Source organism: Kogia breviceps, chromosome 14 (assembly GCF_026419965.1).
Source record: "Kogia breviceps isolate mKogBre1 chromosome 14, mKogBre1 haplotype 1, whole genome shotgun sequence".
NCBI classification, from domain to species: Eukaryota; Metazoa; Chordata; class Mammalia; order Artiodactyla; family Physeteridae; genus Kogia; species Kogia breviceps.
Genome location: NC_081323.1, coordinates 29,434,371 through 29,449,347, shown reverse-complemented (window position 1 = coordinate 29,449,347; position 14,977 = coordinate 29,434,371). Strand labels below are relative to the sequence as shown.

Sequence of the window (14,977 nt, the reverse complement as noted above, 5' to 3'; positions counted from 1 at the left end):
TAATGATCTTTGTCTGCTCTGCCCTATTCTCCTGATTGCTTTATTGCTTTTATTGCTTTTATTATTGTTACTTTTCAGAACTTATATATACATGTGTTACAACTATGCATCCTCCAGTTGTTTGATTTCTGTCTATAATTGAGTGGATGTAATGCGCACTGCCATTTTTTATTACAATTTTCTCATTCTATTCTTCATTTCGATTCATTTATGGGTTGGCTGGATTTCATTATAGTATTTTCTTTTTGTTTTGCTTTGCTTTGTTTTCCAGGGGCCCCGTGGGGATGCTGCTCTGTTCCCAGAGCTCCTTAGTCTGTGAGATGCCTGATTAGAATATTGGCTGGATATTCAGGGATCCCATGTTCTCTCCCAGCCAAGAACTTTGTAATCATCATTATTCCATTTTTTCCCTGGTGTTTAAAGTTTCTGGGGGAACAGAGTAAGGCCAGCATGATTTTTGTTTTCCCTTTTGGGAGTGGCTTAGTTTTTTTATTGCAGTGAGATTAGTCATGACACTTCCAGAAAGAAAACATTCTTAAAAGTGCATACATTTTAACCTGAGTAAATCTTTGACAGTTTCAGCAGTTTAACACAAATTTACAAAAAAAAAAAAAAAAATCAAAGCTGAATCACTTTCACATAACCAGTGGGAATGTAAAGTGGCACAGCCTCTCTGGAACAGTTTGGTGGTTTCTTTAAAAACTGAATATGTAACTACCATTTAAGCCCAGCTTGCACTCCTGGGCATTTATCCCAGAGAAATGAAAACTTATGTTCCCACAAAAACCTGTACAGAAATATTTAAGCGAGAATCAAAATTCTGTCTACTGTATGATTCCATTTATATGATAAACAGGAAAGGAGAGAATTTCAGGAACAGAAAACAGATCATTGGTTGCAGGGGCTGGGGTTGGGGAACAGAAGGAAATTAGGGGAGAGTTTTATGGGACTGATCACAGTGGTGACTCCATCACTAAATGGATCTGTCAAAATTCATAGAACGTACACTGAAAAGAGTGAATTTTACTGTATGTAAGTTATATCTTAATAAACCGGACTCTAAAGAAAATAGAATTACAATGAGGTAAATCAATGGTTTACCTCATTGTCCCCACCACTCAGTAACTTTAAAAAGCACGAACTACATTTAAATGCCTTGGAGTCCCATAGTTACTTGGGCTCCTAGGCCATGCTGTTATTGCTTTCTGTTTCAGCGCATTCAACCTTATTTTTAACCTGCAGAAAAAACACCGTTCGTGTCCCAGCTGCACATTTTCCTATGTTACTGATGACTCAGAGCGTCTCATTGATCATTTTACATTGTGTACTTCCTTTTACTGCTTAGTTGGAAAAAACGACAAGCTTTTACCACATTTTATCACAAAACATCTTCCTGCTCATTGAGACAAAACATCATGTGCTCTTCTGTAAATAGTGCTGACCCAGGCTCTCATCCATCATTCACTGTGGCAACATTCTGACATGTAAACAAGCAAAGAGCTTGGCGTTTCATCCCTTGCTACTCTGTTTCTTTTCCTTCAGATCAAGTGGAAAAGACAAAGTGCCCAGTAAGTATATATTTTGATAAATCCTTAGCAATGTGCTTGACAGTGAAACAGCTGGGATGGGTAGTCGCCTTCAGATAAAAAATTTATTTCTTTATAAAATAAGTGGGTCAGATAGATGCATCGACTCCAACCACCCATGTAATCAATTATTTTTAGTTTGGGTAACTAGCTTGTACAAAAGCACTCACCATTCATATGAAAAGCTGACTACAGGTTTCAGTGAAACAAGATGAGCTGCACACATGAGCTTCCTATCAACACCTCACATAAGATGAGAAGAAAAGAGAACTTAAAAACTTTTTAAAGGCATAAATTCATAAGAACAAAGAGAATGGAGAAGGAGACAATAGCCGATGAGAACTAGCCGCACAGTTACAGATGCTAGTAAACTCATTTAGCAGACAGAAGCAAGCTGAGAGTTCAGCAACTACAGGACGAAAAGCCAAGGGGCAAGGCAATGGATCCCTAGTGCAGAATCTGCTGAGGCTCAGGATTCAGACAAGGCACGGACAACGGCAGGGAGAAGAGGACAGCCTTACTCCCTGGAGAGGCACAGGAAGCTGTGTTCCCAAGTTCTCAAAGCACAGTCCATACTACAGAAGGTGAAGATTTAATCTTCTTATACCATATACATAGACATGCAATTTTTCTTCGCCAATCTCCCCAAATAATTATATAACATTTTGGATAAATTAACGTTTTTCATTATGATTTTTTTCATAAATTTATTTATTTTTGGCTGCGTTGGGTCTTCATTGCTGCACACGGGCTTTCTCTAGTTGCGGCAAGCAGGGGCTACTCTTCATTGTGGTGTGCGGGCTTCTCATTGCAGTGGCCTCTCTTGTTGCACAGCAAGGGCTCTAGGTGCATGGGCTTCAGTAGTTGTGGCACATGGGCTCAGTAGCTGTGGTGCACGGGCTTAGTTTCTCCATGGCATGTGGGGTCTTCCTGGACCAGGGATTGAACCCATGTCCCCTTCATTCCAGACCACCGCATTGGAAATCAGGGTTAAGTAAGAGCTGGCACATTGACCCTGCCCTATGTAGGTCCCAGAATGCTGGCAGCGAGATTTAACCCCACCCTGCAACCCCTGGTAGGGTACTGGAGAACTTTTCCTGGGGAAATCGACTGACCCAAGAGAAAAGTCCCATAGATATTCACATTTTTCATCCTTCCAATAAAATGACCAGGTTGCGACATGCTCACCCTAAAGGGAGCAGCGCCAGTTCACAAACTCTGCCAATATACACAGCTTCCAAGAAGCTTTGTGGTGCTTTACATTTAATTATGAATAATCGGGACTTCCCTGGTGGTACAGTGGATAAGACCCCGTGCTCCCAATGCAGGGGGCCCAGCTTTGATCCCTGGTCAGGGAACTAGATCCCACATGTGTACCACAACTAAGGAGCCTGCCTGCCGCAACTACAGAACCTGCCTGCTGCAGCTAAGGAGCCAGCAAGCCGCAACAAAGGAGCCTGCCTGCCACAACTAAGACATGGTGCAACCAAAATAAATAAATAAATAAATAAATAAATAAATATTAACCAACACCCCCCAAAAAACTATGAATAATCAAAAGCCACTGAACATCTGAGTACAGCCTCTAACAAAAGACATAATAAAACAAACAGAAAAAGAAAAGTGGGATGAACAGAGAATTTTTAAAAAAGATAATGCTATAACTAAGATCCACAGACAGATAAGATATTTCATCCAGGGAAAAAAAGAACTAAATATTATAAAAACTACATTCAGAAACAAAGTATGTTATTATTATAAATTAAAAATTCAATAATTGAAGCAATACCCCAGAAAGTATAAGAAAAAAACATAGAGACAGGAAGTAGGAATTAAAACTTGAAAAAAAAAAATAGGAGTGCAATCTAGTAGGTCTGTTACCAAGCCAGGTTTATTTGTCTGACCTGAAGCAAGCCAAACGTTAAGACATGGAGGTTTGTCACACAGAAAAGTTTTCTTTGCGAGGCAGCCAAGGAAGAAGAATGGAGAACAAATTTCAAATCTGCCTCCCCGATGGCAAGGGCTTGAGATATTTATGGGATAAAGGAGTAGGGTGGTCTTAGGTGTGGGAAAAGGTGACTGGAGGTAGAGAAAAAGTGAGGTAACTGGTGTTGTGCTCAGGTGTATCTGGGTTACACACTTTTCCACGGGATGCCTGTTAAAAAAAATGGAGGCATTTAGCACAATCTGAGGGTGGAGTTTTTCAGCCCTCTGATGTCAAGATGTATTTCACTGGACACCTGTGTAGGCCAAATTTTAGGGTGGGCATTCCTAACCAGTCTTACCCAGCTTCAACTGCACTGGAGCTGACTCCAAGTTCCTGGAAAACAACTTAAGCCCCCATTACTATAGCAACCCCTACTTCAAAGGTGTTATCTATAGGGGGCGGTTAGGGAGCCAAACAATAATTAAGGTGAGCTTGGTCAGTGAAGGCAGGTCACAAGCGGAGGGGTCTTTAACAAGCTGTTCCCTTATCTGCTGTTCTGTAAGACAAGCTCAAGAATTTCTGTTAGTCACCAGTGTCTGTTAACCCAATGGGGCACGTTTTCAGGTCCAATATTTAAATAATAGGAACTCCAGAAAGAGAAAATAGATGGGAAGAAATAATAATTTTGAAAATATGAGGAATGTTCTCAGAATTAAAGAATATGAGTTTCCAGAAAGTGAAAGAGATGAGTCTCCAACACAACTGATGAAAAAAAAAAATCCAAATCGAGGCACATCTTTGAAATTTGAGAACAGTAGGGATAAGGCGACTCTTCTAACAGCTTCTGGGAAATGGAAGGGAAGTGTATCAGTTAGCTTTTGCTGTGTAACAAATCACCCAAATCTAAGCGACTTAAGTCATGGGTTGGTTGGGTGGTTCTTCTGGTCTGAGCTGGATGCTTGTTAGTTGTATCATCCTAGACAGCCTCGCTCATGTGTCTGGGATGTCCTGGGATGGCTGGGACTTCTCTCCACACAATCTCTTATCTTCTAGGAAAATAGTTTGTTCTGTTCACAAGGGTGATGAAAGGGTTCTCAGCAGCAACAAGGGACCAGACCAATGCACAGGCACTTTTCAAACCTCCACTTGCACCCTGTTTACTAGAGTTCTTTTGACCAAGGTGAGTCCTCTGGCTGGGCCCACAGTCAAGGTGGAAGGAGACGATCTAATGGTATAAAGTGAGATGAGATTCATATATGCATGGATTAGAAATCAAGTGATGTCAGATACCAGCATCTCTGAAAGCTAGATGACAAGAGAAAAAAATTATTTCTAACCTACAAGATTCTGAGAGGAGGGCTTCCCTGGTGGTGCAGTGGTTAAGAATCTGCCTGCCAATGCAGGGGACACGGGTTTGAGCCCTGGCCCAGGAAGATCCCACATGCCGCAGAGAAGCTAAGCCTGTGCACCACAACTACTGTGCCTGAGCTCTAGAGCCCGCAAGCCACAAATACTGAGCCCACATGCCACAACTACTGAAGCCTGCGTGCCTGGAGCCAGTGCTCCGCAACAAGAGAAGCCACCACAATGAGAAGCCCATGAACCACAACGAAGAGTAGCCCCCACTCACTGCAACTAGAGAAAGCCTGCACACAGCAATGAAGACCCAACACAGCCAAAAATAAATAAATTAATAAATTAATATATTTTTAAAAAAAAGAGTCTGAGAGGAAATTTCTAACAGAGTTCTCAGCCTAGTCAAACTATCAAGCACTAGGAATGATAGAAGAATCAGAAGAATATGTAAAAGCCTCAAATGTTTCACCTTCAATTCTTCTAAATAATGGAGCACATTATTATTATTACTGGAGCCAGTAAAACAAAGAACTGAGTGAAGAAAGAGAAAAAAAGGATCCAGGAAATAGGATATAGGACATTTGACTCTGTAGAATGGTAAGACTTCCCAGGAAGACCGTTCTATCACAGTCCTAGAAACCAACTGGCCCACCCACATTACAACAGGAGGACAGCTCTAGGAAGGATATCTCAATGAAAAAAATAAAAGGAAATGATAGATTATTCTGAATTATTAGATCACATTGATAGGAATTTCTCAGCTGTGGAATAGAGGTTGAGAATGAATTAGTGATAGGTACATTAAAAGTAAACAAACCATAAAAATGGAAGCAATCATTAACTCCAAGAAAAACAAAAAGTTGTACAAAAAGGAAATACAATTGCCTTATAGTTTAGCTCTGAACAATATTTACATTGCCATCATAATAAAAAACATGAATTTATCCAGAATGTTATATAATTATTTGGGGAGATTGGTGGAGAAAAATTGCATGTCTATGTATATGGTATAAGAAGATTAAATCCTCACCTTCCATAGTATGGACTCAGTAAATAATGTCTAATATTGGAAAAGAAATCAACAAGCAACAGTATAAGCATTTTTTAAAAGAAATATGCAGATAAATAATGGCAGATGGAGATGCAGGATTTGTTTACAGGGGGAGGCACCAGAAATGGGGTTCGTGGACTTCCCTGGTGGTCCAGTGGTTAAGAATCCACCTTCCAGTGTAGGGGATGGGAGTTCAATACCTGGTTGGGGAACTAAGATCCCACATGCCACGGGGCAACACAGCCCACGCGCCACAACTAGAGAGCCCGCACACTGCAACAGCAAGACCCCGCGTGCCGCAACGAAGATCCCTCATGCTGCAACTAAGACCTGACACAGCCAAATAAATAAATATTTTTTGAAAAGGAATGTACATTAAGTGAAAAATATTTTTAAAAATAGAAATGGGATTGGGGAAGGGGACAGGAACTGCTGCTTCATTATACACCTGGGAATATTTGATGTGGTGTTTATTTTGTAAAAACAAATCCTCCCTCCCCCCACCCCCCCAAAAAAGAGCAAAACCACGTGCATGAAACAACACTGCAAGCATAGGAGGGTTCAGGATTGTTTGGAATCACTGTCCGGAGGAACACAAGGGTTCTGCAGGGTCCACAGCACTCTCCCTTTGGGGCCGCCGCCTGCTGAGTCCGAAGATGTTTTAAACAATTCACTCCTTAGTCACCAAATACATTTTAATTACATCTATTTTCCCTGCTTTTCAAAATCGATGAGCAAAATGGCCCTGTAGACAACAGATTCTCAGGGAATGAAATACCTTTAAAAGAAAGTTGGCTGTCCTTTCAGAAAATAAAAAAGCCCATAAACTTCCAATATCACGTGCAGACAGTGTGACTAGTTAATTATCCGGACTACATGATGATGTCCCTGCACACACACGCACACACACACATACGTGTACACATGTGAGAGCCGCTGGCCCAGACAGAAAGAACCTTCTGACTCAGCTTCTGTTTGCCTCACATAGTTGGAGGTAAAAGAAGATGCCTGGCAAAATCACTGTATTTGTCTTCAACCCCACCTCATTTTCAGAGTCTTTCCCCCTACCTTTCAGGTCTCTTTTCCCTATAAAAGCAAGAAGAATAAATCATCATCAGATAATCACTTGTTTCCTGACATCTGCATTTTAAGCCTTTTGTGATCATGTAGGTGGTTTGAAGTGAGGTTATGCCTTTTTTTAGTTAGCGTCACAAGCTCCATTCCTCCAGAGATTTAACAGCAGCAGCTTAAGTTTAATTGTATCAGCTGCACAAATGCCCTCAACACAAATATGCCTTCAACTAATACTGCTCAAATTGTAACGTGCATGTCGATCATCTGGGAATTTTGTTAAAATGTAGATTCTGATTCAGTAGGTATGGGAGGGTCCTGAGACTCTGATGAGCTCCTGGAAGATGCTATGCTTGGTCCATGGATTGCATTTTCACCAGCAAAATCTTCAACTATCTGTGAAATGAGATTTTGCAATTTGCCAAGTATTGTATTTCCACATGCTTGTGAAAAGCAGAAGCTTTCCAGTGTCCTAGCTAGTTCACATGTATTTAATTTTGATTGGTTAAAGAGTATTGGGCAGTTCATTTTTCTTTGCACTTTTTCATTCTTTCAGTTCATTGTCGATGCATTTCTGTTCTGTGCGTGATTGTATATCAGTAGACTGAAGAAACAGAGTGAAAAAAATAAAATTGACTAAAACTGCAGTCTGAGTCCATTCTCTCAAAATTTGTAGAACTGGCAGGAAAGAGGAAGCACAGACATCAGAGATAAGGAAAATCACGTCAAATCACACCTTTTTTTTTTTTTGTCATATGCGGGCCTCTCACTGTTGTGGCCTCTCCCGTTGCGGAGCACAGGCTCCGGACGCACAGGCTCAGCGGCCATGGCTCACGAGCCCAGCCACTCCGCGGCATGTGGGATCTTCCCGGACCGGGGCACGAACCCGTGTCCCCTGCATCGGCAGGCGGATTCTCAACCACTGCGCCAGCAGGGAAGCCCCACACCTTATTCTTTCTGGTAAAGCCTATTATATTTAAGAGTAATCCAGTTAAATAACAGACACGTATATATAAATATCTAAATGAATAAGTGAATGTAAAAAATAAAAGAGGAAAAGCTGTGGCAATAATCACTGACTGTAGTTACACTTTTACTTAAGTAATCATTCCTTTCTGGGAAGTGCTACTGTAGCCACCCTCGGGGCAGAGCCGGTTCCTCCCAGGATGTCACTCTGGCCATCCCTGCAATCTCCCTCCCTCCTCCCTTTTCCCCCTTTTGGCAATAGTCACCACTGGCCATGGCCCTGCTGATGCTCTTGGCCAGTAGAGAACACTGGGAATATTCTCCCAGTTCACACCTGTACTCCTCCAACACCACCATCATCAACAACTAAGTTAACAGATGGCATTCACTTTATTTTTAATCCTCCCACACTGGGCATCCCACCCCAATATATATACACACATATATAAACATATATAGTTAATATATATAATATATACATTAACACTTATAGTTAATATATATAATATATACATTATATAGTTTATATATAATATATATATTGATATATAGTTAATATATATTAACATATATAGTTAATACATAATATACACATAATATATATAGTTAATATATAATATATATAGTTAATGTATATTGATATATATAGTTAATATATATGTATATTGATATGTAGTTAATATATATAATATATATTGATTCATATAGTTAATATATATGATATATATCGATATATAGTTAATATATATGTATATTGATATATAGTCAATATATATAGATATATAGTTAATATATATAATATATATTGGTTTATATAATTAATATATAATATATATAGTTAATATATATAATATGTATATTGATATATATAGTTTATATATATTAAACCTTAGTACCTCTTATTGTCTTTCTTTTTTCACAAGAAACTTGCCAGCAGATAAAAACGTGAATGGGTCAGTAGAGACAAACAACGGCGGTGAAAAATTTTCTTTCAAAGAAGTTGATTGTCTCATGATAATAGTGACAAATATTCAATGTGCTTGTGGAGTCCTGGGTTCTAACACAATACATGGATTAATTCAGTGCCTTGTGGCTCTCGCAGGAGCCAAGAGGGAGATGCCGTTAGCACCTCGGCTGGTAAGGGGTGCCTGTTTGACAGTGTGCATGTGTGTGTTTTGTGGATAGAGGAGGCTGTGACGTGGTTTTATTTTATATGCACCAATAACTGTATTGTTCAGCTTCTTAAATCATTCCTAGTTAATTTGCTAGAACCGCACTCTCCAATATAGCAGACACCAGTCATCCGTGGCTGCTGAGCATTTGACATCTGGCTACTGAGACGTGACATAAGTGCCCAATACACACAAGATTTTGGAGATGATGAAAAAAAATTAGTGTAAAATACCTCTAATGTTTTAGATTGATTTTTTTTGTGTGGTACACAGGCCTCTCACTGTTGTGGCCTCTCCCGTTGAGGAGGACAGGCTCCGGACGCGCAGGCTCAGCGGCCATGGCTCACGGGCCCAGCCGCTCCACGGCATGTGGGATCTTCCCGGACCGGGGCACGAACCCGCGTCCCCTGCATCGGCAGGTGGACTCTCAACCACTGCGCCACCAGGGAAGCGCTTTAGATTGATTAATTGTTGAAATATTATATTTCGGATAGCATGGGTTAAATAATAAAATAGATTACTGAAATAAATTATTAGTAATACTGTAATATAGTGCTATTGATTTCACCCATTTGGTTTTCTTCTTTTTTTAACGTGGCTACTAGAAAATTTAAAATCATCTATGTGGCTCGCTTCCTATTTCCACAGAACAGTGGCATGCTACAAGTACATTTTCCATGGTCGTTTGTTGAAATCAGCCGACTAAGACCAAGAACCTGTAATTGATTAGGCGTTAGGGGCTGTAGACAAAGTCTTACCTCTCTCAGGTGTGTTTCTCTCCTAAGACCTGTGTCTTGATCTATCCTGGTATTTCTCAGCCCCGATTTCACAGTAGAATCACCTTGGAAGTTTCAGTAAAAGTCGCTGCCTGGGTCCCACGTGCAGAGATTCTGATGGTCTGGGCAGCCTGGCCTTCGGGGTTTTAAAGGCCTGCAGGTGAGCTGAAGAAGCGGCCGAAGCTGAGAACCTGATGGGAATAGGACCAGTGGACACTGAGCCCTGGGGACAGACCGGGTGAGCGGGGTGTAGGTGGTGGCACCTGGCCCACCCGGCATCTCCCGTAGAACTGGAGAAGCGTATTGTGGACAGGCCTCAGGGAAAGGCCAGAGCCCGCCCAGCTCATTCAAACCTAAAAACTGCCCCCCAGCGTCCTGAAGGAGGGAAGGGAAGGGATGGAGCTAAATGGGGAGGGAACTGCCTTCAGCTGTGTGAGGTGATGTATTCCCCAGGGGCCCGAGAACAAGCCTCGGGGACTGATAGACTCGGGCCTGCGAGGAAACCTTAGCCCAGAGCTGAGCCCGTCCTCATCCGCGCTACCCGCCCACCCCAGCCACTGTCCCTCTCCCCGCCACTGGCCCTGAGCACCTCCCCCACCAGGCTGACAGAGTCCAGGATCCGCCACAGCAGATCTGCGTTCCGTGGAAGGAAATACTCAGATTCATTCTTATGATGCTATTCTAAATATCTATTACATACAGAACTTCAGAATTCAGGCAACTTCCACTCTGGAAGGTTAGCTTGTTAGCATCGAGAGACAAGAAGCTGTCCGGTGCCCGTCTCCCCACCCTCCAGTTCAATCAAAGCTGACCCCCTGCACATGTGCCTGCTGGGTGGGGGTCTGAGGGCAGATCCTTGTTATTACTTTATTAAACGTATTGGCCCAGACCTTTCTGGATAATTTTTTATAAACTTCCCCTGCATACCTTCCTGACAAAGACACTGTCCCTGGGGGAAATGTTTGTGCCAAATGTCACCCATCCTTCCACGTTGGAGGGAAACATCTTTTTCAAATAAGAGCGTGTTCTCCAGATCTTCCTCCCCCCATCTCTTCTATTTTTTTACGATCCCTTTAGGATTCTGCCATGTTATGAGAATTTTCTCCTATTTCCAACTTGATCAGGGTTCACTAAATGACCAACAACACTTCTGGTGCCTGGCGATTAGAATGCCCGTGTCCCATGTACGTGGCCCTTCCTTTCAAACTTCAGGGAGTAAGCAGGCAGTGCTGTTGATAATCTGAGTGCTGTCTCATTTCCAGTCTCTTAAAGATGGAGGTAAGAGATGCCCGGCAGACGAGAAGCCACATTTATGAATGAAAGCATTCATGGTTGGGTTTCCTGCCTTCTGTGTTTCCTTACAGATCTAAAGTTGTAACTTCCACACGATACTGATCTACTCGAACAGTTTCTATTTCTATTCTGCGTCCCTGAGGAGAGAATATTTGGCACTGCATATAACATTAAAAAAAAAAAAAAAAAAAGAAATCTTTTCTTCTGGCTGGCATTCAACTTTTATATTTTTAGATTTGGAAATACATTTTCCTCTCCCTCCACCCAGCATGTATATTTTTACTCTCCTCTTATTCCTTCCAACTGCCCCAAAATCTGTTTCCTGGCAATTTGAGAAGTGAGAAATGTCAGCGTGGGGAAAAAAGTGAAGACGCATGTGAAGCTGTAATTTTAGCCTGGAAACATTGCCCAACGACAAAACCAGGGGCTGTCTTGTGATGTTTTCTTCTCCTCGCACTAGTGTCCTATTTTGATCTCACTGAAGTTTACTCCGGCTGTCTCCCATTCAGGCACAGTGACCCGCTTTAAGTCAGCAGCATACTGACTTCGGAGGACAAGGAGAGCGTGATGACCTTAAACTACAGGGACTGAATGGTCACTCTGAATTCATTGTAAATATGCAAAGCAGGCAGTCGGCTCAGCCACAGTTCTGATCTTTAAGCATCCAGCCTACTGACGGGTTAGAAAGTTCCATTCAGTCAACAAGGACCTATCAAGCCACTGCCAAGCACCAGGAAAAGGCCAGCCTCTGCTGTGTTGATTTTGAAACAGCCCTGAACTCTCAGCTGGGGGGAGGTTACATAAAAAAAAAAAACCCACAAAAAAACCAGGGTGGGGTGTCTGCAGGGCTCTTCTGATTAGCTGTGATGTTCTCTTGGTCCAACTAAGCCAAGGACTGTCCCAGATAACACCAAATCCTTTCAGGTTAGAACACGATCTTTTCATTCTGTTCCTGTCAGAACATGCATGAGCTTGCTGAAAAAATTTCAACTTTTCTGTTTCCTCTCTATGGATTATCTAACCACAAACACTGGCGTGGGTTCCAGATTTACATAACATTCTCTGGTGCATAATCACGTTCTGCTTCTCAAAGGAAAAAGACAACTGAAGAATATTTCAAGAATTATTTTCACACATGATTATCGCACAGTATTACATGTATTATGTGCAAAATTCCATTAAAAAAGTCATTTACAAAAGGAAGTACAACACAATATGTGTTGAGGGTTCCAGATGTACAGCAAAAGCTTAAAAAGGTACAAGGTACAAAGCCAACAAAATTAGATGACTACGCATCCTTACACAGTACAATAACATGTTTTTGTAACTACCTTTGTTACGTTGATACGAGACCCTCATCCTCTGTGCAAACCGCCCCTCCCCAGGCCCCGCCCAAACAGGTTTCGTAAAACAGAAATTTAACTTCGCCACACATTCTACAACACAGATGGGCTTTTTGGTGCATTTGCAAACTCCTTTCCAAATGGCATTTATTTAACTCAATGAAACTCACAATACGTGGTTTCTGCCCAAAATAATTTGATGCTGTTAGTTTTGATTCATGTGGAAAAGGGAAAAAAAAAAAGTGGTGTTCTTATTTTTTTGTTTTCCTCGTGGGGTTTTCAAAATTGCTTCCGAAAGCAAATAACATGGGACAGATTTTGCAAATCTCACTGCATATTTACAGTATTTTCAGCATAGGTGGTTCCTTTTATCTCCTTTTCCCACTTCCTTCAAGGAGCCTGAACCAGCAGACTCCACCCCTTAGTCCTCTGTTAGAGTCTGTATTTCCCTCTCGACCTCTCTCTACATTCATTTCTTTCCTGATCCCCAGCATCACTTGGTGAAAACACAAAACAACGCGATACCACTGAGCGTGAACAAGGTAATAACAGTACGTCGGATTTCCAAAGGCATTCTGTGGCCAGTGTCAGTAATACATCGCTGTAAGAAACCCAGCAGTCTCTCCCCACAAAGTTGCCCAAACATCCAGTTACAGAAGAGAGACTTTTAAAATGCAATACTCTCAAATCCAGCAAGAGATTTCTTTTTGCATATTAAATGTTAAAATCACATGCATAATTATAGAATATCTTAAAGTTACAAAAATATTTTAAAAACCAATCCTGACAGTTTACCTGCAACTGCTATAAAAATTTCTATGAAATATATAAAAACGCAAAGGCTCTTTGTAAAAAAAAAAAAAAAGAAGAAGAAAGGAAGGAAAGGATGGAGGCACCCACTGAACTGAGAGGTCCTTGATGCACTGCATCGGACAGTCTTGTCAAACGCCTGCTGTTGAACTCAAGAGAAGAGCTTGTACCTTAAATGTTTACTCCGTACGTATACATACACGTGAGCCAACCCAGTACCTGGCTGGGGGTAGGCAGCAAACGATCTCGGGACACCTGAACCATCAGATGCAGTTCTCCATCTCTGAAGGACGGAACCTACTGTTTGATGAACCTCAGCTACTGTGCTTGGGCGTCGTGGCTAAAGGTGCCCTTGGCCAAGTCGGCCTGTGGATGGCTCCGTCACTGAACCGAGCAGTCCCCAGGGAGGTGACTGCTTTTCAAGCACAAGCATGCAGAAGCCAGAGGCCAGGTTCCTAACTCCCCTCTTTGGATGCACCACTGGGAAGCCTCGCGTGTCTCCTAAGAGGCGGTGAGCTCTTCTTCCCCGTTCTGGAAGATGACGCCATAAGGATCCTTCTTGATGCGCTTGTAGACAAAGTGAAAGACGTGGGACTGTGGCCGGCTGTGCAGCTCAGCCTTGATTTTCTGAGGGTATGTGTCCTCTGCCAGCTGCTGCCACGTTTCGTCCACGAAGAGGAAGAGGCTGTACTCCTCGGGGTCGGCCACCTTGAACTTCTCGGCACAGAGCTGACACACGTCCTCCGTGGTGACGTAAGGCCGCACAAGGAGGGTCTTTCCCGTGCAGCCACTGTTGACGTCCTGGAATGCAACCCGGAGGTAATTCTGCAGGTGGAAAGAGAGGTGCAGGGGTGGCGTCAGAAGAGGAAGCGAGATGGTGCAGGTGAGCCGGGGCATGCCAGGGAGAGGCCTCACAGGTGAGCCTCGCCGGGACGTCCAGGGTCAGGACACGAGGCCCCCAGGTACAGGGAAAGAGGCTGATGTGAAACGGGATGGTGGGGAGCACAACTGCATGGGCTTTAATTCGTCCCCAGTACAAGAAGCAGGAGGAAGTCCATTCAACCCTGCTCTCACCTTTCAGTCCCTCTCATAAAGCTGGGCTGAGAAATCCCTGTTTAAGAGTGTCAACCAGATCTGACGCTGGGTTTATTCCCAGCTTGAAAAACAAACCAATGTCAGAAGAGCCAGGAGTCAGGAGCAGGAGACACATTAACATATGTAGGCACAAGAGCACATGCTCTATTCGCTGTGGACTCCTTTTTATGAAGCCTAAGCAGGGGCGATGGCGTTAGGCTGGACCACGAAATACTGCAGACAGTTGACCATCCTTCCCCTCCCCCACTGGCAATTTCACATGGTTCAACCCAACACAAGGTGGCTCTGAGTGCTGTGTGGGAAAGTCAGCAGGGGTTGTGGATTCTGTGGAAAGGCCTGGCAGATGCAGTGCGCATCTGGGCACAGGGCGGTGCCGTGGAGATGGGGGCTGCAGGCTGGGGGGTGTTTGCAGGCCCCGGATCGTGAACAGCACCAGGTGAACGGCTTCACGGAACAGAACAGACCCGGGGCCCGGACGAGGCGCGGGGCATCCCAGGCTCCTGCCCAGCTCTCTGAGATTCTGTGGCCCTG

General features: G+C 42.9%; 1 protein-coding gene across 6 annotated transcripts in view; it reads right to left on the bottom strand.

Moving 5' to 3' along the window:
- Nucleotides 1-9,720: 9,720 nt before the first annotated feature.
- RIN2 (Ras and Rab interactor 2) overlaps nucleotides 9,721-14,977 on the bottom strand; it is a 229,177-nt gene continuing 223,920 nt past the window's right edge. For 5 of the 6 annotated variants that reach the window (XM_059038842.2, XM_059038843.2, XM_067013787.1 and 2 more), the window contains one exon: nucleotides 12,338-14,176. In XM_059038842.2, coding sequence (XP_058894825.1) covers nucleotides 13,853-14,176 — 324 coding nt within the window. In that variant the 3' untranslated portion in view covers nucleotides 12,338-13,852. Of the gene's footprint in view, nucleotides 10,097-12,337; nucleotides 14,177-14,977 lie in introns of those variants that run through there. The other variant, XM_067013790.1, reaches the window with a different exon arrangement.